Here is a 25,989-nt window from a genome sequence, read left to right as displayed (position 1 = left end):
TTAGTGAGCAATTAGTGTTTTTAAAGATTAAGATGTGTAGATGATGGAAGAGTTCATCTAAATCTAAAATTAAGGGAAATGAGCATGTTAAATGCACACACACAAAAATTGGCCAATACAGATGTCAATAATTATTTTCATGTTATGTTTGATAACTGCTAAATTGCAGATTATTAAAATTCTATTTTGTCTAAATAAATGACAAATAAAACACTAAAAACTAAAATATATTATTTTAATTGTTAAAAGCAAATTTGTGCACAAAACGGCAATAACCAATATTTTACTGATATAATGCGCATCCTTATTTAAACAAAGAAATGTTGACTTAAAATTAATAAAAACCTTTACAATTCTGTCACTAATAAAAAGTTCTGTCATGAAACTCTGCTCAACCTCTCTGCTCTCTATACTCAACCTTCAAATATTTGTTCAGCATTTGCTGTAGCAGTTTGCAGCTTACTTTCAGAAACCCTCCACCTTCCCCAGCTCCACCTCTATAGATCTGCTATGGGTAATTCATGATATATTGTATAGCAGCAGCAGCAGCGTGTCTTACTTGCTCACAGCATTGTGTCTACTATGTATCGGCAGTAGCAAACACTGTACTTGCTCTGCAGCAACAGCAGTGTAGATCTATTTTGCCAAGACCAAACATATCAACATTGTCATATCCATTACCATGTCAAACATGGTCATGACAGAAATTAAATAATCAAATTTGTGGATTTGATGGTGTGTTAATTTTAACTTTTCACTTAAAGTTATACTAATAATATAATTTGTATAACAACTATTAAATGATAAAAAAACAAAACAATATAGAAGCATTTTCAGCAGTGCTCTCAGTCTTTTGGACCCCACTATGCTATACTAATACACTATATGACCCTGCAACATTATTAATATACTGTAATCTTGCCACATTTCTATCTTTAATCTCAATAGGAATGACTGACAGCAAGGAGCCGGCGTGCATCTTGTTAGCACGGCTTTCTCATTGAAAATCCCTTGAGCGTGCTTTGAGGGGTAATGAGAGGGGGATCCTGCCAAGAGACCCCTGATGTGTCCGATGACAAGCGAGTTCAAGGTGTGAATAAAGCCCCACTACAGCTTCTCTCCATTACCACTGTTTTTTTCCTTCCTCATGAATATGGAAGGATTTGGCTTATGGCAGATCGAGAGAAAGGGAGCGGGAGGGGTAGGGGGCGGAGAGAGTGAGGTGCATGAGGAGAGGAGCAGAAGGGGGAGGGGTGGCGAGGAGGATGATTCCGTCAGTTGCCGTAGCAATGCGCAGGCTCCGTGGAACAGGAGAGGACGGCTTCTGCTTAATGATCAGAAAACAACACTCGGCGCCTCGGCTGGCTTAGACAAGACGCCGTGGACTAGAACAGTGAGCTGAGCGGCCATCACGACACAGTGCTTGCGTGTGTGTGTGATGGGAATGAATGTGTCCGGTGTTGTTTCATCCCGACCAGGATTTGCTGATGGTGTTTTTGCTCTGACTATATTGGAATAGCTGGGGCTCTTTCTACCCAGATATACAAGAAGAGATTCTTCTGCAGGTAATTTGTTCCTCCCTCTCTCTCCTCCATCACCCCGTCTCCATCCCGCCATTGTTTTCCCGTTATTCCCTCTGGGAAATCTGGTAACCTTGATCTCCATCCGTTATGCATCCATCCCTTTCTTTTTTCCATTTTCATTCTGTACATATTTGTAGAAAAAATATTGTAATTATTATTTTTCATTTTAAAATTGCACAATTTGAATATTCTTCCTCCATTTGGATAGTCAAAAATATTTTCAAACCCATGTGATCTAAAGAAATTCTTCATCTACAACCGTTACAGTGGGATGTTTCTATTTTTTTTCTCTGCCATGCTTTATGATGTGGTCCGCCATATTTCTTCTCATCATGGCTCGTCAATTAATCTTATCTTGTGACATGGTATATTCATTTTTCACAACATAGGTCACACCTGCCGCAAGCAATGTTAACATTCACAAATTCATTCTGTAATCCAAATTTATCCTCTAAGTAGTGTATTTGAGAAATATCTCTTGCATTTATCAGCACGATGATAAATATGAATGTAATGCACATTTAGATCACGTCATCCTCAATGGAGGTCGCACAGCAAAAGTGTTTTATTCCATTGCCATAGTTTGTGTTCCATCGATTGATTTGAGGTCAATATGCTATTTACACTCCTGCTCAATTCCACCCCCTTCCCCAGGAATTGTGAATAAGGGCCAGCAGTTTATCACTGTAACATTGAATTACCTCTGTGCTTTGGTCATTGGATTTAGATGTTAAGGTTTTTTTTTAAACTGGTTTTGCCGATAGGCACAGAATTATGGGTGGTGGAAAAACAAATCAATGGGTAGCCAAAAACTAGGAAGTGGAAAAGGTCACGACCTTAATTCTGACAGACAGATACATACACACTAGGGTAAAGTAATATCACATTGCTGACTAATGTGATGTTGGGGTAAAAGCTTATGCAACCCTGTTTTAAATGGATTTTTATCCTGCAGTCTTTTAGCTTTGACGTTAAGCCTGATAAAGCTTTTCAAGCTCATTCATGGGAACTGTCAGATCACAGGGCAAAAAAGAACGCATGAACTAATGTTATAATTACTCTCAGACTGAACTTGTTCATTCCAATGAAGAGTGAATCTTCATTCAAGTCATCTTGACTTTAAGAGAATGCAATAGCATCTATTTTTGGCAAAGTTAGCTTTTGTAGCTCATATTGTAATATTTAATTTGCTAAAAATAAATATTAATATTTTAAATCTATATAGTGTATTAAAGGCACTAATGACTGCAGAAAAAAAGCTACTGTACATACTTTAGCATTTATTATTTTTTTATTTGTTCGAGAAAGTGAATTTAATTGAGCAGTATTTGCTATAATTGCTGTTTGACTTCGGCTGCCTCACAGACCAGGAATTCATTGGGAAAAATCCCAGAGGTTCTACCGCCATGCAAATTAAACACAATTACTTTCACTCTGCTTGAGCGAAATGCAGTCATTCGTGCCCCATGCTTGCTTAGTGGAAGAGAAAGAAATTAATTTAACGAGATGTCATCTGAGAAAAATTGCATAAGTCTAAATGTTCATAGTACAATAATTAAATAAGCCGTACAAAATGTTGTTGACTCGGAGGAACCCATTACTGTTATATAACTTCATATTCAAATACAGTTTTAGCTGTTTAAGATAAGTGAAAAACGATTTGAAATATTTCACTTTCAGTGTTTTATGTTTTAGACGGTGATTTGAGATGTTGAATGACATTTTGACGTTTATTCTATTTTTTAATCAGGGATTATTGCAGTGCCGACCTCCACGTGACTGTGCGATCAAGAGGGCATCAGGATGGAGGCCCCTCTGGTGTGCCTGGATGAGGAATTCGAGGATCTGCGGCCCTGCAAGAGGGAGGATCTCGAATCAGAGCATCCTCCATGTCGGCCTCACAAAACAATTCCTCTGGCCCCGCTGTGCCGTGAAGACTTCTCCGAGCTAGAGAACTTCTCCGAGATGATGAGCTTCAAGTCCATGGAGGACCTGGTCAATGAATTTGATGAGAAGCTGAATGTGTGCTTCCATAATTACAACACCAAGACAGAAGGCCTGGCACCCATTCGCAACCAATCTCACGCCGAGGAGGACGAGGAGAGGCTTCAAGATGAAGAGTAAGCAAGATCTTTTCTGTTCCACTTCCAGAATATATAACGTAAATACATGTAGGTAGATTTATTAATTAATTGTGCAGTTTGATGCAATTGGCTTCACGTTTTTGCACCATTAAGTATCACCAAATACATGTATGGACATTGTTATCACTGTGCTGATAAATATGCCCATCCAGTTGGCTCTCTCTGCCAATCAAAGTGAGGACATGTCTCTTTGCCAACTGCCACGTCAATCAAACTTTATAAAAAACACCCTTTGTCCATCACCAGCGCTTGTCTGTGCGCATGTGTCCATGGTTTGGCCGTGAATTATTCAGCAAATTTTTATACGCCTCAGTGCTTTTGTTTGTCCTGACTTGCCTGTGCTGGCAGCCTGTCACCATCCTCTCTTTGGCGTCAAATCTGCCTCTCGCAAAACAGGACAAAAAAATCTCTTGGTCTAAATATAGCGCACATGCATTTAAAAAACAGTCAAAACATCATCACTGATTGGGACTCTAATGGCAAAAATATATACAAATATTGGAAGGAAATAAAAAAAGAGCATTACAACATCAGAAATCTAGCTTTATAGTTGTGCATTTGCTTCAAATGTAATTTTTTTGGATGCTTTTTTCCAATCTGTAGCATTTTAAGAGATAAAAACGAGTATGTCTTTGGGATTTCCAGTATTTGAGCATCTCTTAGTTTGTGCTGTAAATATGTTGTTGATTTATGATTTGTTAGCATGTTATTTTCTGCGTTTCCCGCTGTGATGTGTTCTCATTGCCCGTGGCTTTTGTTCTTGGCTTGAATTCAGACACAAATCTGTCCTTGCGCTAGAATTCAGCCTGTGGCTGTGCATCTGACAAATTACAGAAATAAGCCTGCTGCAATTCCTTTTTTTAACCCAAGGTTGGTAAATATTCTAGATAAGATGTTGCTTTTAGAGATCTTCAGACAGTAAACAGAAACTCCTTCAGACAATGACATATGGGTAGACGATGAGTCTGTACCAGTTTGGTGTTGTTGCAGGGCTGGCATGGAGGCTGGTAGGCTTGTGTCTGTATGCCCTCAGAGATCAGCACACTTTGAATGGCCACTTGTTCCCTGGATGACTAGACAGAGGCACAAAGAAAGTGTGGAGAGTAATTTCGGCATGTAGATGAATAGACAGAAAAGAGAAGAGAAAGAAAGGAGAAAGAAAGCATTGTCACTAGCCTGGTTATATAAACATGGAAAGCATCTACTTAAACAGCAACTTAAACATGTTGTAGCGTCACTGCTGTGCACAAATGCATATAAATGAACGCTGTACATTGGATCTGTCTCTACATTCCCAGTGCTAACAAATCATAATTAATACATATAAGTGGAATTTCTTATTAAAGCCATTGTTAAAGAATGTATTATTAATAATTCTGAGAATGAATGTCTCATTTGTTTCATATTCACTGTGTGTCGGTTGGAACATTGTGTATATAAATGTCCATGCATGTGTCTTTGTAGTGTGTGGGATGCTCTGACTGACAACTACATCCCCTCCTCTGTGTCCAGCTGGGATGACCCCGCCTCAGAAACACTGAATGGCAACCTCTCAGATCAGGAGGTAAACATCTGCTCTGCTCTGATAACTTTCATGCTGTTGACATGATAATAGATTTGTATTTCCTGCAGGGTTACTGTATAGATTAGTGATATAGGACATGACTATACTTTACATCTATAGTACAATAAAATGTTACGGACAACAAATTATTTACTAATGCATGCACAACCTTTTCTTTTAAATGGGCTATATGTAAGTATTTTTATGTATTAATAATTAGCTTTTATTGACAATGTGTAAACAGCTAGTAACAAAACTTAAAAAACAAGACCTTCCCTGACATAGGTTGTTTATGAAAGCCTGTAGACTGATTTTTTGTGAAGGACTCATGACGTTTTTGCAGGGAAAATCAAAAGGATGTGAACTTTACACTCGCTCCCGAGAGCCTCTCTTCCGTTCTATGACACATGAGACAAATGCTTATACAATGTTCAGGATAATGTCGAAAGAGCTAGTGTTATGTTACCTCATCTGTCGACATGATGCTGATGAATTGCAGAACTGGTGCAAACATATCCACATCAATATGATTCAATTCTTTCTTAACTGCTGCTTTCTCACCTCTGTCATTTTTGTTGTGTGTTTATTTTGTTATTGAGAGGAAAGTGCGCACCACATATTTACAGTACATTTTCATCTAAACGTCGCTCTCAGCAGCATGGATGACATCTGGATGTTCGTTAACAGTATATCGAAGCAACATCTTTTTACTTCTAAGTAAAGAACGAAAAAGAACTTTGCCGTAAGTATATCAAGGCATTGAATCACGTTCAGTCTCTTTTATGTTAAGAGCACCAGCAATAAGTTGCTGCCTGCAGTTCACTTAACGGCCACTAGTGTTGCTAAAAACAAGGGTTTCTAATTTCTACATATAGCCCCTTTAATACTTATCTATATTTTGATATTATTATTATTATTATGTTAATAATATCAGTACAAATTAATTGTTGTTAGGGTACTTTAATAATAATATTAATTATATTATATTAATGGAACTGAATTAAGTTGCAAAGCAATTACCATTGAAGCACTGGACAATGAAAAACCCTAAGTTTTTGAAATAATATAATTCTCCTTCATTGAAAAAGCATTTATTTCCTCAGAGCAAATGACTGCAGCACTATGTGAGAGTACAGCTTTGCCCTCTTGATTCAGGGTGTGGTATGTTTATGCCAAATGGACAGCAAATACAGTCACTGGCTGCCAAAAATCTAACTTGATCTACTTTCTCTGACATTCAGCCTGTCGCAAGCTCTGCAATAAACAGTTTCTATATCACGAAAAAATCTTACAGAAGTCTCCATGCCTGACTGGCAGACATTTCCGTATTTTCTTTTATATTCAGTCATCGTGATGACACAGATGACTCTGGGTAATCTAATAATGTTAGCTTTTGATTAGTTTTAGCAGTGAAGTACTGTAGATGAGTAGTCAGGTTTTTGTTGTGCATCAATGTGGACCAGAAGAGCTGTCAAGCATTCTATAAGCTACCTTTAAAAGCACTCTCCTCAGCACATTACCAATGAGTGTAATGGAACTATATGGAGCCATTACTCTCTACCATCTTGTCCTATTGATACTGCTGATGCTCCTAAACACGTTGTGAAATATTTCATTGTCTTGGCTTTAAAGATACATGAAAAAGATGAGGATGAGATGAACGAGAAGAATGAAAATGCCAATTGTCTGCGTGAAGAACCTCTAATTACAGCTGATCAGGTGAGCCTAACCTAAACAGATGTGTTGCACTGGTAAAAAAAAAAAAAAATCCCAGAATACTTGTTTACAGTAAAGAATTATTCAATAATTAATGCTTCAAAAGGTTAATAAATTAGTGTGCCAGCATTTTGTGGGTGATAAATGTAGCCTAATACTGTGTTTGAGGGTTTGTTTACATCGGGCAGGTTTACACTTGAACAGTAGCCTAGTTTTAAAGCTTTGCTAGATTTAAAATCAAGTGTGCTATTTATGGGATTGCATTTATTCACTGTGTACAAAGCTTAAATTCAAAACTACAGTTCTACTTGTGTCCTTAAAATTGTTTAAACATCCACTGAAATCTGTTATTTATTCCCTCACCAGGTGATTGAGGAGATTGTGGAGATGATGGAAAACTCCCCAGATCCTGGAGAGACGGAGGAAGAGGAGGACGATGATATCGGGGTCTCTTCCTCTCAAAGCAACCCCTCCCTACTGGAGGAGATCCGCATGCTGTCTCAGGCCTCCAACAACAACTGCTCTTATGAAGGTGCACAGATAAACCTGCAATTAATAAATAAATTCTTCAGGTGAAACTATACAGTACATTAAGATGGAAAAGAAAGTACTAATACTGCTTTATATTTAGTTGGTATCTACATGGACAGGTAACAGATTATGTTTATCTTTATGGTTAAAATACAAGCAACAGCATGAGGTTCATCAGCAAAAGTCATTATTACGAGAAGTACCTTTATATACTAGATCAAGGTCAATGTAAATATGCTTTACATCACCCCAGGAATAGAAACAGATGTCTATTGAGAAAATAGTTTCTATTTTAAACCATGTTGTCTAAGATTCCCACGGATGTATAAAACAGATCATGTTTTTGAAACCAAAGATGCAGTGGAACAAAAGTGAATGAAAAATAGCCCATGTCGACTGAAAGCAACACTAAAGAAATATTACGTTAAAGCCACACTCACATTAGTCACACTCACAGTGTGAAAATCAAGTGTTGCTCGCTTTTGAAACTGGATGTTGTTGTGCTGTTTGTCATTGAGGTCTGAGGCTGATGCCGAGCTCGGCGCTGCTTGACATCTTGTGTCGGGTGGAGGCGGCGATACGAGAGTATTCGGAGGAACTGGTAACTCAGCTGGCCCGGAGGGACGAGCTGGAGTTTGAGAAAGAGGTGAAGAACACCTTCATCACAGCTCTAATGGAGGTCCAGAACAGACAGAAGGAGCAAAGGGAGCTGAGCAAGCGCAGGCGTAAGGACAAGGCCATGAGTCTACAAGGATCTACTCGCTCCGAGAAGATTGGGAGCATGCCTGCGAAAGTAAGTGTGTTGAAAGTAGATGCATGATGTTTACCTCCATTCAGTCTCCAGACACAGCCATCTCTCACTCTCTCTACGGTTAATGGATCCCAGCCCATGACTCTTTAGCTGCACTTAGCACTTACTGGACGAGCAGAGGAAGCATTCCCCTGCAGTATGAGCTGTGAAGGCAATACTAGCTTCCTCTTACTGTAATGCTGCCGTGATTCCATTACATCATGGAAGTAACTGCATCTGTGTCCTCAACATCCATTTTCTCACAGGGATGGGATGATCATTTTAGTCATTTTGTACACAGAGACTAGAGGTAGTAAATGTGGCAAATTGTGAATCTCAAATTGAATAAACTATGCACCATTTTCCTGAACTCGGAAGCCTGGGATTTTATCCAATAGGGATGGGACGATTACCGGTTTCACTATAAACCACGATAAAATGTACTGACGGTTAGTAATATCGTTTAAAATGTAATAATCATTAAAACCGTGTTTGATGATCGCGATTTTAGATCCTGTTCAGCCAGCAACAGTCTGACGCAGGCGCAGCGCGCAATGTTGTTGTTGTTTTTTATTCAAGAAGGAATTGCGGAAGGCAGTGACCGTGCTCGGGAGATTTTTCAGCCTTGTTTTAAGAGAACCAGTTCTGAGGTGTGTGGTCATATTTTGGCTTTAACAAAAGTCCTGAGGGAAACTTAATCGAGGATGGTCACCCTGTCAGCTCTAACATGCACAAGAAAAAGTAGCCGAGTCGTCTTGTGTGACCATTACCCACTGTTGTATAGCGAACGCAAGGCAAGTTAACTTTGACCTCAATACCAGGGAAATAATTGGGCAAAAAATGTTGTTTTAAGTTGAACTATTTTATATCAATCACTTGAAATAAACGTGAAGCTTCTGCAAAGAAAAGTTCGCAGCAAGTGGCTTTGAGCCAAAGACGAACGAACAAGTTCAAACAAGACTATGTGACATTTAAGGGATAATAATTTATATTCATTATACACTTATTACACCGATTTTTTTTTACCACATAATTACAGGGACATTGAATTGATCGAACTGTTATAAATCCATTATGTACAGCGTACAAAACAATCGTTCAGAAAAGATGATCACAACAATATTATCAAACTCTGTAAACAATAAATCAACTCTGATTTAATTTTCAATACAATTAAAAACGGAGACGCAAGACGGCAAGTTGTATTTGAATGAAACGAGAGAGCGCGTCCATTGTGATACAGTCTATGATTGTGATAGCCTACATGGTGTAACGTCTGTCAGAGAGTTTGAATACTGCCCAGATACAAGACAGTGCAAATGAACTGGTAGTTCTACGAGACTTTTATAGATGTTTTCTCTCAGTTAAGCACACTCTTCACATACATGTCGAAGAGCGAATGTTAAAAGGGAAAATAAAACACTCTAAAACACGCTACAAATCAAAGTGGAAGTAAACACATTATAATAAAACAACAGTCAGCAGTAGAGTCATCTTCCTCTTTGCGCGAGCAATCTCACTCTCACTGTGCGTGCGCGGTCACATAAAAACAGCATGCATACAATAACGTACGCCATAGAAGAAGTTATCACACATAACACATAAACATTCATGTCATGAACACTACTTAACACTAGGCGGCCGTTACAATGGATGTGCGCGGTGTTATAAAGCGTTGCTATTGACGACCGTCATTATAAGGAAGGAAATACCACATAATAGAATCTTGCTTTAAAAAGTGCATAGAGCTGCTTGTTTTATTTGTTGTTTGTTGATTTTCAAATATAAAACTTGTTGAAATTTCTTCAGTGTGAGCATCAACTCTTTTTGAAAAACTTTCATCTCGTTTTAACAAAACCGTGATAATATTGATAATCGCCATAATTTTGGTCACTATAATCGTGATATTAAATTTTCATACCGTCCCATCCCTATTATCCAATAAAAGTGAAAGGTTGTTGTTGTTTTTGTCGAAACTGGGTATAGAACAAGAAAGTAGTGTGTAAAGAAATACATTTTTTGGCCATTATTATAAACTGATAAATATTTTCATTTTATGACTGATAACTGATGTATGGAAGCTTGTTTCCGCCACTGAATAATAAATAAATAATAATAATTGCGACTTTTTATCTCACAATTCTGACTTTTTTTCTCACAATTGCGATATATCAAGTCAGAATTGTGACTTTTTTTCTCAGAATTGCGAAATATGAAGTCAGAATTGTGAGAAATAAAGTCGCAATTCTGAGAAATAAAGTTGCAATTGCGAGATATAAAGTCGCAATTCTGAGAAATAAAGTCGCAATTGCAAGATATAGTCGCAATTCTGAGAAATAAAGTCTCAATTGCATGATATAAAGTCGCAATTGCATGTTAAAAAGTCAGAATTGTGAGCTATATAAACTATTCTGAGGTATAAAAAAACAAAAAACAAAAAAAACACATCTTTTTTCCACCCTTAGAATTGGACTTTATATCTCACAATTGTGATTTTATTTCTCACAATTCTGAGAAAAGATGTCAGAATTGCAAGATATAAACCCGCAATTATGAGATAAAAAGTCGCAATTATCTTTTAAAATGTTTTATTTTGTGGCGGAAACAAGCTTCCATACTGATGAAATGGCTTATATTATTAATTTTAAAAATATATTTGTATTATTTATATTAAATTATTTATATATTTTATATATATATATATATATATATATATATATATATATATATATATATATATATATATTTAAAATAAAACAATAGAAATAAAATTAATAGTTTTAAATGCTTACCAGATCTTTTCTCTAGCTTGCACTGTACTGTATGAGAACAGAAACCTCTGGTACTAAATGTTTAATATTTGAATGTTTTCCAGCGCTTCAGCATGGAGGGTCTGTCCAACATCCTGCAGACAGGGATCAGACAGACCTTTGGGACCTCAGGGACAGAAAAACAGGTGAGGAGGAGCATTTCAGTTAAAGTGCTGGATTAAACATATATACTGGATGCAGGTATAAAATCTGACCATAAACTGTGTCTGTGTTTTTCTTGTGTGTGTGGTCAAAAGTACCTAAACACAGTCATCCCATATGAGAAAAAGGTGACTCCTCCATCTGTCGATGACTTGCAAATGCTCACGAAAAGTAAGTGTACTGAACTGCATTAATAATTCAACTATATAATATAGGGCTCTTCTGTAGCTCAAACAGTATGACGCTTACAACGCCAAGCTCATGGGTTTGAGCTTGAACTGATAAAAATGTAAATGTGTACATTGAAGGCTTTGAATAAAAGTATCTGCCAATAAATAAAATGTAATATTGTTTTGCAGTTCTGTACGCCATGAAAGAAGACAGTGAGAAGGTCCCAACCCTCCTGACTGACTATATATTAAAAGGTAAATCTAAAATATTTTCACTGTTCCAGAATTAAGATTTTTTTTTGTTGTTGTTCATTGAGGTGTATTTGAGATTTTTATTGTGATTGATTTATATAGTATTATTATCTATTAAGAGAATTTAGAGAAACTAACTGTGGCTCTTAAATAGGTCGAAAGATAAATATACACGGCCCGGCCTAAAAAAAAAATGGATCACATTTATTTCCATTAAAGGCAGGGTAGGTAGGAATGGTCTAAAAAACTTCTTTTTCAAATTTGTTTAAACTTTATGTACATATCAATACATAATTAAAATGTAAGTACTCTGAAAAAGAAAGTATAAAAATCGAGTCTCTGTAGACCTCTCAGGACTGTTTTAAAGACAGTTCATTATTTCCATTCACTCCACCCCCTCCCTTCTGGGCTCCTTCCAAAGCCACGCCCCCAAAACACATGAACGCGCGACTCCAACCGCTGAGCTGAAGACGCATTATTTACCTGAGACAAGCAGAGAGGAAGGAGCACAGTGCATGTAGTGACATCATGTCAGAATCACATGTAATAAAAAAATCTAACGCTAATTGCTTATGAAAATAAACAAATAAGATGTATTTTAGTACTCACTATCAAGCTAGCATATTGATATTGGTAAATTTAAAATATATATTTTTTGATTCGCTAACGAGCTAGTTATATAAGCTAAAAACAGGTTGCATTGATACACTTTTTTACATTACCATCAGGTATATTGTGATGAAGATGAATTTCGTGTAAGATTCATAACATATATGGTGTTCTGCATGTAGGGGTGGGAGATATTGACAAAAATGAATATCTCGATATTTTTTTCCAATATCTAGATATCGATATTCAGGCGATATTTTTGCCATCCTTCAAAGAAATGTGAGCAAACTGGCAAAGAAGGTCCAGTTGGTCTTTTGACTTGCTGCATTTGACCTGTATTATTCTAGGCTATAGAAAAAAACAATAAAGGAGCTAACTAAACAGAATCTGTGGCAGCCCCTACTTTTTCCACTTACAAAAAAAAAAAAAAAAAAAAACACTTAACTAGGCACTTCTTGCAACAGTGATTATTAAATCAAACAACAATATTGTTGATGATCAATCAACATTTTCAAAACGGTATAAATCCATTCATTTTTCCCCCAAAACGCTATAAATCCTTTTTTTTTTCTTTTTTTTTTTCTAAATTTATGGTTTGTCTTTTTAAAAAAGTTTTTGTCTTTTATTTTTCGTGTTTGCATTTATGAGGAAAAAACAATATTACTTGACATTTCTCCATTATGGACGCCAGCGCTCTGAAAGCTGCACTAAGACTTTCAAACTTTAACAGAGACCTCAAAACAGAAAGCACAAAGCCTTTCTTTAAAACGAATTTCGTTTTGTATTAATTGTATCTTAATTTTAATATTTTTTTTTTTCATTAATTCATTAATATTTTCATTCCTGGATTAAATACATAAAGTAAATATAGGCTATCAATCACAACATAAGGTGCTTGAACTGGAGATTATATCATCGTGAACCGAACCGTAGCCTCGCCTCACAGGCCTAAAAAATGTGGAATATATTTACAGAAATCTGGTTCTAAACAAAACCATCCAAAACAAAATAAAACTATGTAGCCTAAATGTGCATTTCTCCGGTGCATGCGTTCACTAGCCTACTGCGAAGATCGCGAGTCAAATATCGTCAACTTCATCTTTGCAGCCGACACAGAAATTAATAAACAATTAAAATGTCTTATTGCAATATTTTACACATTCATAATCATTACTTTTGCTGGTTCTTTGAGGCAGCTTTTTAGGTTTATGGCGTTTTGGAAAAGAGCTCTTCACGTACAAACACCGTTTCACCAAGGCACAGCAGCCCTTCAGCACATAAGAACAAAAAGAGAAAAAGCACGGACTTACTAATTACGAAACTTTGATGTGGTTGAACAGCTGAAACAGTCACAAATTCCTCTGCAACTCAAACCTTCTCAGTACGAGTTATGAAGGAAGAGAACAGCATTACAGTTTTCAGCGCGTCCTCCTTTGATTGCTGTGTTGTGACTGGAAAAGTGCGTGCAGGAGCACATGCGCAAAATGTAGGTTTGTAAAATGTCCTTTTGTAAAATAAAAATAATTTTAGGGCGAAGCAGAGGAGGTCGTGCAAGAGGCCGTGGCGTGCAACTAGGGTCCGAGGAAGTAGAGGCTGAGGACGGAGTGGTCGCTGGAAAGCTACGCCGATATTGACACGCGTTTTATTTCTTTGTTTATCCAAAGACTTTTTGTTCATTACCTTTTCTTGTACTGTCTTCTTTTTTTGCCTTGTTTGCCTTCACTAACTGCATGCCGGTAATGTGAATTTTGATTGCTCTTTCTCTGCCATTGTTTTGCTATTCCTAGGTTCCGTGCCTCTCGAATTCCTCAAATCAAACGTGCGCGCGCAAGTGGGCAGATCCCGTGGCAAAAGGGTGGTTGCCATGGTTGCGAGAGAGAGTGACAGTCGCCTAAGCCAATCCTTTGATTCGTCCCGAATCGAAATAATGAGCTGTGTTTAATACAGATTAAACGGTCTAGAGTCACTTGATTTTTATACTCTTTTTTTCAGAGTACTTACATTTTAATTATGTATTGATATATATAGAAAGTTTTAACAAATGTGGATCTTTTATTTTTATATAGTCCTACCTACCCTGCCTTTAAGAGGTGCACCAATTTTTGGTCAAGATCTTGAATGCAAGAGTCCAGCACTCTGTAAAGTCTCCTCCAGCACATCCCAAAGACTTTCAATGAATTTAAAGTGAAATTCCCGCCAATTAATGTGAAAATGATTCACAATTTGAGCCTGAGGAATCTTGACATTGTCATCCTGGAATATGACCATGATGTGTCTTCCTACATGATTGTTCAAGAAATGAAAAGCTACACACTCCATCAATTATGGTTTGAAGAACTGTTGCCAAACATATAACATGCTAGAAATCACTGCAATAATGATCCAATCATCGACTCTTAATCATTTGCCTATTTAAATCCAAACAGCGACTTTTTTTTTGGGGCCGGGCAGTGTAGATATAAAAATCGAAATTGTACTTTTGAGATGATTTTAATTCAAAAACTGGATTCCCAGGGTAATACTGTTCTCCAGCTCTAAATATTCTTCTCATAAATAAATATATGTATGAAGAACATTTTATTCTAGACTTTTAGTAGCATTGAGCGCATTAATACTTTATCATATCTCCATCCTGCAGTTCTGTGTCCTACCTAAAGTCCTGAGCGTGATCTGCTGTTGGTGAGACTGTGGAGAGGCCAGGTGTCTTCGTTTCTCCTCTCTCAGTTCTCCAGCCCAGCTGCATGAGCTCCCTTACCCAGTATCAGCGAGGGACCCTGAACATCTAACCATCCTTCTCTTGCTTATCTAATGACCTTTGACCTTGCTCATCTCACTGCCCTTCCTGTATTCACATATCCACGACGTTCATACCACAGCGCCTGGTGCTTTACATGTTTTCTACTATGTACGTTACTTCAGGCCAAAAGCCATATGGAACGTGTAAGCGTAAAACAGGTGACCTATAATCGGTTTAACTCTACGATCAGGTACTATTTTTATTTTGAAAGATAAGGCATTTTACTTGATAATTCACATCCGTTCTGAACACTGGTGATGATGAGAAGGGCATTATTCACAATCTTCTGAAGGCGAGGCGCAGATGCGTTGATTTCGAGAGCACATTTGAAAATAATCCATCCAGACATTCTGCTTTTTGCCGTTTAGTATTGTGGCTTCATTTCAGCAGAGGTTGGTTGAAGATACAGCATGTTTTAGTGTTCTACATTAATGCCAAGTTATAGGGAGAAACCTTGTGACTTTTCTTATTTTGGGTAACCTAAGACTTTTTTTTCATCCTATGTATGAATTAAATATAGTTCTACATAATGTGGTTTCTTTGATGATCCATTTATCTAATAAAACTTTTTTTTTATTAACTTTAACTTTCATTCATGATTTGTGCTTCTTTAATGTATATATTTCTTATTTACTAAGGGACATGGAGGAATGTGAAGTATTGCTGAGTTACAGTTCCAATAAATGTCAAACCCTGTAAAAACTGAATGACTGATTCATTGTAATACCGCAACCTTCCACTAGAGGTCAGTCATACGCAGATAATCATAAGCACAAGCGTATTGACATTACAGGAGGATTTTTGATGTGGCCTTTAGTGAAATATTATGCTTATAAGTGTTGGTTTGTTAACCCTAATAAACAGGTGACATCAAAACTGTTGATAATACCATTAGCCAACTTATTATTTGAAAAAAGAAAAAGGAAAAAAAAGTTTCCAGAGTCATGGTGGTGTGTGAGTGACCTTTCCAGATCTGCTTTATATTAACTTACATTATAATTATTTATTAAGCGGTGTTTAGTCCCTTGGGACTGATATTCGGGGGCATTTTACCTTTATGAAGGAATTTGTTTCTAATATATTACAAACCGTGATGTTCATTTGTACTTTTGTCTGTTGAATCACTATCTAACGTTAATTGAATCATTTAATTTAAATTATCATTACATGTTTAAAAACAATATTTGAAATATATCAAATGTTAGATAAAAACACTAATTAATTTTTGCTCGTGTAAATATCTTGACTATTCATTTGTGGAGATCTAGGCCTAACGTTAGCCACAGTCACGTTAGCTTAGCAATACTGACCCTGCTAAAATGCAGCTTATTTATTAATACATTGTATGTTTGATATTTTCCAAATAGTATTAATAACGTATCACTAGAAATTATAAAACACTAGTTAGTATCTTACCTTACGCTATCTTCTTTTTAGAAGAGTCAACTGAATCTTCTTAACCATTCACTTAAATTTTAAAAGCTTTCGTTGAAAAGTGCGCGAAAAATAATGCGCATGACTGTTTTTATCGAGGATATTTTTTCAGCCTCTTTCTCTGCTCTTAGTTAGCATTAACAGATATGTTCTAAAAAAGGTCATTAAACAAATACACATAACTGTAAGATACAAAATATATGACCGTAACTTTACTACGTATATATATTTCCTTGTAAATAAACAGCTAGACTGATTTTTTACAGCCAGTTTCCTTTATTCAAAATATTAATACAAAGTGTTTTCATGTCCATAGACGGTAACGTTATATGTCCTATATTACAGAACAATCTGAGGTTATCCAGTCTGCAGATGACACAAATATTGACATGGGTACAGGCAATAAAACATTTCTAATTAAATAAAAAATATTTTGTGCTTGGAAAAACAGTTAGTTGCACAGTTGAGTACATACAAGTTTTTGTTTGAAAAAAAAAGAAGAAAAACAGCAGTGTTTAAATAGCATTTATGCATTATGTGGTAAATAAAAAAAAACAAATATAACATGAATTTTGGCATATTTACAGATACGCTATTGTGATTCGTTGTCTGCTATAAAGTTCACAATCCCTTTTACTTACACATCTACAACCACCGAACAGGAAATCTTTGGTTTTGTATCCACCAGATAAATCATGAACTTATTTGCTGCCATTAAATAACCACAGACCTAGAATGAGAAATAAATACCTTATTTACAGTAAGGTAAAGGAATGAATGTTTTTAATTATTGTTTACATAATCAATACAATACATTATCGAAGTTGTAATCATGGGGTACAAAACCAATATAGATTAAGATACCGCCAAATTTTACACTTCTAAATTGAAAAATGCTACCATATATCTCTAAGAGATAACAACACGGGTTTGTTTTGAAATATATTTGGCCAAAAAACATTTAAAGGCAAATATAGCAACTTAAAATGACGCCACTTTAAGTGATGTCCTCGATATTTCCTTTAATGCGGCTATGAAACATATGCTATTGATCGTATGTAAACGTAATTATTAACGAGGAGTGTCTGTAAATAATGTCGAATAGACCTTTCATTTGTTTTCATCAAGGCAAGTTAGCATCTTTAGTTTGCAAAAGAACAATCAGCAAAGCAGTAACAGCAACAAAAGAACACACAAATAAAATGTTTTTCATGAAAAGAAATGCAAATAATGCAAACATCTCAGTGTCTTTTTGTTTACCAAGTTCTTTACAGAAAGGAGAGGCTTTCAATAATACTTGGACAGTAAAAAAACTATGAATTTATAAAACAATACAATGAGCATCTTTATATTTGTTTGTTTACGTTACTTATAAAAAATAAAATAAAAAATGTAAATAAAGAAAATTACACCATGCAGTTTCAATACACAGGCAAAAAGCTTATCGGTTCCAGTCCATCCTTTTCCAATGTGCTTCAGTTTGTAAGACCGCAGACGTGAGGTCAGCAGAAGTGATTGGTCTTACACCAGAGAGCCGGCCTGGTTTTGCGCTGGCACCATAATGGGTACTCCTCCCATGCGGGATATATTTGCCGCAGTTACGGTGATGGGCAGCACTGGCGGACGTGGAATCTGAGGCTGGGCAGAGGCTGTCCGGGGCACTGAGGTGTGATGGGAGCCTCCGTTGGTGCTGGGGGGTCCCGATGGCCCACGGGGCAGGGTGGGGTTGGTGTTGTAGCCCGGCAACGAGCGCTCCAGGCTGGCGTCTGCCGGAGGCTGTGCGCGGTAGGCGGCTATGCTGCCCGTGGCCGTGGTGATGGATGCGGTGTCGGAGTGAGGGTAATGGTGGTGATTGTGCGGGTAAGAGCTGGTTTGAATGGAGGACAGGGTGCCGTTTTTAGAGATGATGTCAGATCCAGTGCCGCTCTTGGCCCATGAGACGCGTTTGGGAGCCTGAGCATCTTCCCTGTAACACACAAAAACACTTAGTGTCTACATAAGTTATTGTCATGTTCTAGGACGTACTGGTGTTTTTACTCATATGTCCCAGTTGTGTGGGAGGGTATATGTGTGGGCACGTGTGTTTGTGTTCTTCACGTTCTCCACACTCAGAGTGTGACAGGTGTGGTTGATTATACGAGCGGGTTGGAGTGGCTTGGCGGATATAAGCAGAGTGAGGATATCCGTTCTTTGAGTTCCCTTCTCTTGCTTCAGACATGTTTACATGTGTACCTTCTTAGCATTTGTGAAACCTGCTAAGCCTATTTAACTGTGAGCCTTTAGCCTTTGTGCAATGCGCTAAGATTACTTAAAGGGATAGTTCACCCTAAAATTAACAATCTGTCATAATTTGCTCACCCTCAAGTTGTTCCAAACCTGTATGAATTTCTTTGTTATGTGGAAGATAATAGAATATATTTTGAAGAATCTCAGTAACCAAACAGTTGTGGGGCACCATTGACTTCCATAGTATTATTATTATTATTATTATTATTATTTTCATATTATGGAAATCAACGGTGACCCACAACTGTTTGGTTACAGACATTTTTCAAAATATCTTCCTTTGTGTTCAGCAGAAGAAAGAAATTCATACAGGTTTGGAACTTGAGGCTGAGTAAATGACAAAATGTAACTACGCTCCTTGTGGGGAGTTCAATTGTTAAAACGGCGTAAACTGGTAATTGTATTTTAGCAAGTAAAAGTACTACTTTTAAGGGGGCTAACTTCGTAGGGGGTGGGGTGCCAATTTATTTTACAATGCATTTTCTCCTGTTTATTTTAGCCTGTAGTTTTTTAGTTATTGTCCCCTTTTTTTGTCTAAAATAAACTCCTAATTTTTGCTGTATTCAATTGTTTGTTGTGAGTGTTTGTGGGAGAAGAAGAATTTAATACGTAACATCAATCAATAAATCATAATTATCTTACTTGATATCATTGGCCAAATCCTCCTCTGTGTCTTTCCGTCTTGTCCACATGAAGAAGAGGAAGAGAATGATCAGAATGAGAGCCACAATACAACCAACCGTAACACCAGCGATCATCCCAGCATTAGTTGCTGCACAAAAAGAACAGGTAAAGTTAATGAAAGACAGAATAAACAAATACATTACCATTCAAAAGTTTGGGGGTCAATACGATTTTTTTTAATGTTTTTGAAATAAATAAATAAATAAATAATTGTTATTCAAAAATACAGTAATACTATGAAATATTACTACAATTTAAAATAACTGTTTTCTATTGTATTATTTTCTATTGTATTTTTACTGTTTTACATAAAATGGCATTTATTCCTGAGATGACTTTTCAGTCTTTGTGTCACGTGATCCTTCAGAAATTATTCTAATATGCTGATATGGTGAAACATTTCTAATTATTGTTGACTGTCACTTTTGATTGATCAATTTAATGCTGAATAAAAGATCCCCAAAAAAATTGACCCCAAAGTTTTGAACGAGTTTATGTAATGACCAAACAGCAGTACATACATGTGATGACCTCCAGGTTGATGTAACAAGTCTCCTCTCCTGCAGAGTTGGATGAAGTGCACACGTATTTTCCTGACATATTACTGCTCAGATTGTTCAGTTTTAAAGTTCCTGCCGTTTCATCTACAACAACACAACAGTGTGAGGTTAAAGTCAGACATGCATGTTTACAAAAATAACTTAGCCAGAGGTCCCAAACAAATCTAATATTTGAAACAGAGATCGCGTAACAGTAACCGATAAAGTCCTGCCAGCTGAATGGCAGGAATGTTTATCCAAGATATCCAAGGATTTTATTCCAGTGCCTCGAGAATTATACAATTATGGTCATGTTTAAGGTTTAATCTCAGCCCAAACTGTTTCCCCATCATGCTTAAAGGATTAGTTTAGCCAAAAATGAAAATACTGAAATTATTTAATTTATTCACAGTTCAAAACTTACATGACTTACTTTCCTCCATGGAACACAAAAGGAAATATTTTGAGTAATATAATTTTCTGAAGCTCAAGCTTCAAAAAGGATGAAAAAGCACTTTCATAGTATCATAAAAGTAGTCAATGACCCGTGTGCTGTATCACAAAGTCATGCGATAGTCATGTGACAAACCAACCAAAATAAAGTGAATATTCATGAATAACCTTATCTCCAAGTGAGCTGTTAACCGTTGCGAATGGATCCCAAGTCATGTAAATGACTTTTAGTATACATTTATGGTGCTTTCTTTGTAAGTGACTGGGACATTCCTCAAAAAACATTTGAAAGGTGATTGAAAGACATTAGGGATTTTCACTTTTTTGGGAAACATGTTGAAATGTGAAACTGCCTAGTAGAGAGACACAATACGCTATTAGAAAGAAGATTGAAATTAATACATTATGTAAACATATTCTTGTGTCTTACATAGATAGACTCACTTAGTGCGGGAGAGAAAAAGACTTCTGAGGTAGGGCTCATCTTGGTCCACTTGTATTTGGGGGCCGGTTTACCATCATTAGAGTTACAGGCCAGAGTTATGTTTCCTTTAAGAACAGGCTTTTCTTTAACTTGACACACCGGCACTGAGGGAGGAACTGAAAGAGACATGATGTGATGTTAAATGTAGAGTAAAATCTTTTTTTTTTTTTTTTTTTAAATCTGTGAAAAGCTGCACTTACAGAATCAAGTGTTTGAAAAAAAAAATATGTGGCCTGTGTCACAGAACACATATGAAAGAGGATTAGGGGATGATGCACATGTTTGTGCATCTGACATGTGCATAAGGCTTGTGTGTTTTATGACTTTGCATGTGTGCGCCACAGTGTGACAGCAAGTACTCACCTTTAACATTAAGGATTAGCTCTCCGGTGGGTCCTGTGGCCCCGGGGATCATGACCTGGCACATGTACTTCCCTGAGTCCGATGCTTTGGTGTTGTTAATGAACAGGGATAGGTTGTTGTTGGGCATTGGATGGACAAAACCAACTCGACCTGCAAACTGGGCAGTGCCAGGACTTAACTGTCCACTGACGTATGAGATGATCTAAAGAAAGACAAAGAGGAGGTTGGGAGGGATCATAATTACAAATGAGGAATGAATAGTTGATAACAATTCTGCCAATTCTGAGAATATTACACAATATGTATGTATTAATATATAAATTACATGAAATGCATTTAATCTAATGTTTTTTTTTTTATGTTTTTGAAACACAAAGGCATTTATTTGATAAAAAAAATACAGTAACGGCAATATTGTGAAATATTTTTAGAATTTAAAATAACTTTTCTATCTTTGTATAATAAAACATAAATATATGGTAGGTATTAATAAATAAATAAATAAATAAATAATAATACAATAATATAAATTATACACACACAAAAGACAATTCTGTAAAAAAAAAAAAAAATGTTGCAAAAACACAAAAAATACTTAGGCAAAAGGCAGTACATTTCAAACCCACTGCACAAAAGTATTATTAAAAATTTGAGTGACGTAAGATCATCAATCTTTTAGAGGCAGAGACAGCATTTCTCAGTGGACAGCTCTAAAAGATTCATATCAGAATAACCCTTCAGTGAGCAGAGTTAATCTCAACTGAAGAAAATGCAGGATAGAGGATTTTACAATCTGCAGATAATACGGTTTCTTACTCTGTAATGAGATGCCATGTAATCCAAAATAAAAGAGAATTGCTGCCAAGAGTGGACATTTCAATCTCAGTATTATACTAGCTCTTAAAGTAAGATGGTCTGAACTTAAAGGCAATATGATTTGTAGTCTGCTGTGATGACCCACATGACTTCTTGTAGTTTCAGAATGGTTAACACAAAGGACGTTCTGAGGACACAAAGTGATTCTGCAATGACCGTGTGATGTGAGCATCGATTCAAAATTATTTAACTGAATAAAAAAAAATATATATAGATATATATATTAATGTATTTTTATATACATTAAAAAGTGTATAATTTTTAAGAGCTTCTGACTTTTTTTTTTTTAATCGGTCCACAATAATTTTACATTAAGTCTCTGCCATTCATAATCCAAATCACAACATGCACAGATGGTGCTAAACTTCCTGGCATCTGCACAGAAACTAAGGAATGATCCCACTCATAATACCATACCATTTCGAAATCTAATTTGGACGGACATAACATTATCAGATTTCATTATAAATCTTTACTGAATCCTCTCACCATATTGCACTGGGAACATGTTCACACGAGTACTTGAGTGTGTTTGATAATGAGGACCAGGATTTATTCTGTGTGCACTCTTGACCTCTAGAACTCAAGAGTCTGAGAGACCAGACACAGACATTACAGTATATTCCACCAGCTGCATGTCATGTTACGTTCTTAACTACTCCAAAATAATCGATCTATAACCCATTATGAATTTTTTTTCTTATTATCTGATTAAAAACAGCCGATATGTGCACATGACCTAAAATACTGCACTCATTACATTGCTCCGCAATCACAAACAACCTACTTCATGAACTAGTAGTGGGCAAAAATTATGTCCAGAGGGGACATTTGTTTTTAAACACTAAACTTGGTTGAGGTATTTATCTGACAAAATTATTTGGCAAAAAAAAGCAAACTACAGCAACAAGTTTTATTTTACTATCGAAAAAAATGCATAGAAAAACAGCTCGCAGGAAAAAGCATATATTGACTAACATAATCAGTTATCTCTTGTTTTTGCATGTGTTCATAATTTCTCTGTGACAGTCTGCCCAAAAATTACGTTAGCATATATTTAGTTTCATTGCGTTATCACAAATCAAAACAATTGACTCCTAGCACAACTACACAATAGGCTTACAAAATCTAACAAATCTTTGATCATATTTGAGTAAAGGGTGAAGATGTCAATTTTCCTAGGCTGAACATCACTTTTGCCCGGTCATGTAGATTTGCCTTGCACAACATTAGGAGGATCAGACCCTTCCTATCAGAACATGCTACACAACTCCTTGTCCAAGCACTTGTTTTATCCAGACTTGACTATTGTAATGCTCTCCTGGCCGGTCTTCCAGCTTGCACAGTCAAACCTCTGCAACTGATCCAGAACGCCGCAGCTAGAGTGGTCTTTAACGAGACAAAAAGGGCACACGTCACTCCTCTCCTCACAAAATTGCACTGGTTGCCAGTTGCCGCTCGCATCAAATTCAAGTCACTGACGTTTGCCTACAGAACAACCACTGGCTCTGCTCCCTTTTACTTTAACTCTTTACTTCAGACTTATGCGCTATCCAGAAACTTGCGCTCTGCAAGTGAAAGACGTCTTGTGGTACCATCTCAAAGAGGCACAAAATCTCTTTCTCGGACCTTTACCATGACTGTTCCCTGCTGGTGGAATGATCTGCCTAACTCAACCAGATCTGCTGAGCCGGTAGCCACTTTCAAGAAACGGCTGAAGACACATCTTTTTCGACAGCACTTGATCCAGTAATACTAACACTTTCTCTTCTATTCTATTCTATTCTGTTCTATAACAAAAACAAAATAAAAAAATTCTGCGTTAGATTAAACTGAGAAGGGTCATTGCATTTTGTTGTCAATATTATTAGTTTAACTGCTTCTATTGTTCTCATTTGTAAGTCGCTTTGGATAAAAGCGTCTGCTAACTTAATAAATGTAAATGTAAATGTAATGTTCCCTACAGTTTCATAATAAAATCATAAAGACTTCCCAGCAAGTACTGATATATGATATAGTATTGATATATTTCATAGTTCATTGAATATTATAGTATTTTATAATAATACATTGTCTCTGATTTATTCTAATAAAAAGAGCGTAAGAAATACAATTATTACCCTAATAAGTATTAATTGTTTATTAGTAACTATAAAGCACATTATATGGGTAAAAATAGTAATTTTTACTTTGACAAGCTTTAACTCATGTTATTACTACTACTTTTCTTTGTACAACTCACTACTTGTTGTCTTATTCTACTGTATTCAGTCCTTGCACTACCTCAGGTGTTTTTTAATCCTACTTGCCTAATTATTTTGTTTATTATTATTACTTATTGTTTCATTATTATTTTCTATGTTCATCTTATTTTACCATTTTTACCTACCATTTATTTAAATTGAATGCAGTCTCAGTAGCTGATCAGGTTTACATTTCACTGCAAGATATATTCTGTATATAACTGTGAATGTGATGAATAAATTCTTGAAGTGACAAATAACATTTCCATGTATTTAAACATCAAGATTTTAGGATTTTTAAGTATATATAATTTTCTATATATATATATAGTCACTATTTAAAAAAAAAGAATCTTGTATTTCTTGTTTTAGTTTTTCACTTCAGTGGTTCTGCAGAGTGACAAATTGATTTGTATTACGTACTAATAGTACACGCAGCCTCTCAATTAATAACTAACATAAAGTATGAGAACAATAAAAAAGTGTGTATGCAAAAAAATTAAATCATCATAAAAATAAAAATAAAGTCAATATTTTTAGATTAAGTTTTGCATATCACACTGCAGGACACTGCTGTCACTGCCAACTCGAACAAAGCAAAAGACAGTCACCATTTCGGTGGTGCTGGACATGTAGTTCCAGACGACCGTGCTTTTCTGGATATCAACACCAGAGATAGAAGCCTTCAGCACTACCATCTTCCCTTGGATCACTTCTACGTTTTTATCCGGCAGCAGATATTGGGCCAGGTCACCTGAAAAAAAAAAAGAAAAAAAAAAAACAGAAAGCAAAAATCGATTAACAACCTGCGAAACACAAAATACTGACACTCAACCTAGTTGACAGACCACATGTCAGATGCACTCCTTTGAAGCTCAGAAACATCCAGGAATGACTTACACTCCCCCAAGTGGAGGTAAACCAGCTGAATCCAGCTGTCCTGGTCGTCCGTCTGTTCCGCCAGCTTGACCAGGACTCTTCAGCTCAGCTCCCGTAGAAACAGATACTCGCCACACACAGACACTCATAACAGAGAATCTGCTTCTAAAATCCTCTTGTCATTTAGGACTTTAGATGAAAGTCCACAGAAAAAAACCCCCACAAAAAACGGGTGACGCAACTGCAGAGCATCTTATTTTAGGCTTAGCGCAAGGTACGAGGGAGGGAGAGCCTCAATGCCATGTGTAGGCTGTCTCGAATTCCCCTCCCTTAAGTGTAAAACCACTAATCCTCAACGAGAATCCTGTTTGCGCTCGTCTCTCTAACATTTTCTTCTGCTTTATGTTTGCGGGCTGGTCTTTAGCCCGATTACAAACTAGCAACAATAGATAGTGGAATTTCTTACATTGACCCTCTCCAAATAAAGCCGTCGCTTAGCGTTCAATTCAGAAATTTAGCCTATGGGGCAGGATCAAAAATTGAATCGCATTATGAATGTATAAAGGAATTAATCTGCTTTCATGGAAAATCTTTATCAACATTTCATTTTATAGGTCAAA

The 25,989-nt window shown here is 36.4% G+C and overlaps 2 protein-coding genes across 4 annotated transcripts in view; one reads left to right on the top strand and one right to left on the bottom strand.

Annotated features, from left to right (window-relative positions):
* Positions 1–1,240: 1,240 nt before the first annotated feature.
* fez1 (fasciculation and elongation protein zeta 1 (zygin I)) lies at positions 1,241–15,835 on the top strand (the record flags this gene model as incomplete). Of its 3 annotated transcripts, none has more annotated exons than XM_084103866.1 (10): positions 1,241–1,565; positions 3,334–3,703; positions 5,192–5,291; positions 6,924–7,010; positions 7,374–7,539; positions 8,057–8,331; positions 11,204–11,284; positions 11,396–11,471; positions 11,660–11,725; positions 14,970–15,835. In XM_084103866.1, the coding sequence occupies exons 2-10, from the start codon at positions 3,387–3,389 to the stop codon at positions 14,984–14,986; spliced, it is 1,185 nt and encodes a 394-aa protein (XP_083959992.1). In that variant the 5' UTR covers positions 1,241–1,565; positions 3,334–3,386. The 3 variants fall into 3 exon arrangements, with proteins under 3 accessions (XP_083959992.1, XP_083959994.1, XP_083959993.1); XM_084103867.1 differs by having other exon boundaries at positions 1,369–1,565; positions 5,192–6,033; XM_084103868.1 differs by lacking the exons at positions 5,192–5,291; positions 6,924–7,010; positions 7,374–7,539; ... (3 more) ...; positions 11,660–11,725; positions 14,970–15,835 and having other exon boundaries at positions 1,268–1,565; positions 3,334–3,707.
* Positions 15,836–16,815: 980 nt separating this feature from the next.
* esama (endothelial cell adhesion molecule a) overlaps positions 16,816–25,989 on the bottom strand; it is a 39,579-nt gene continuing 30,405 nt past the window's right edge. The window contains exons 2-7 of the mRNA XM_084103865.1: positions 25,102–25,244; positions 21,372–21,573; positions 20,969–21,124; positions 20,054–20,176; positions 19,491–19,620; positions 16,816–18,528 (exon numbers count right to left, since the gene is read on the bottom strand). Of these exons, the coding sequence (XP_083959991.1) occupies positions 18,084–18,528; positions 19,491–19,620; positions 20,054–20,176; positions 20,969–21,124; positions 21,372–21,573; positions 25,102–25,244 (1,199 nt within the window). The 3' untranslated portion in view covers positions 16,816–18,083. The remainder of the gene's footprint in view (positions 18,529–19,490; positions 19,621–20,053; positions 20,177–20,968; positions 21,125–21,371; positions 21,574–25,101; positions 25,245–25,989) is intronic.

Source organism: Abramis brama (assembly GCF_963993115.1).
Source record: "Abramis brama genome assembly, chromosome: 25".
Lineage (NCBI taxonomy): Eukaryota > Metazoa > Chordata > Actinopteri > Cypriniformes > Leuciscidae > Abramis > Abramis brama.
Note: the sequence above shows the minus strand (reverse complement) of the source record. Positions and strands in the feature narration are given on the sequence as shown.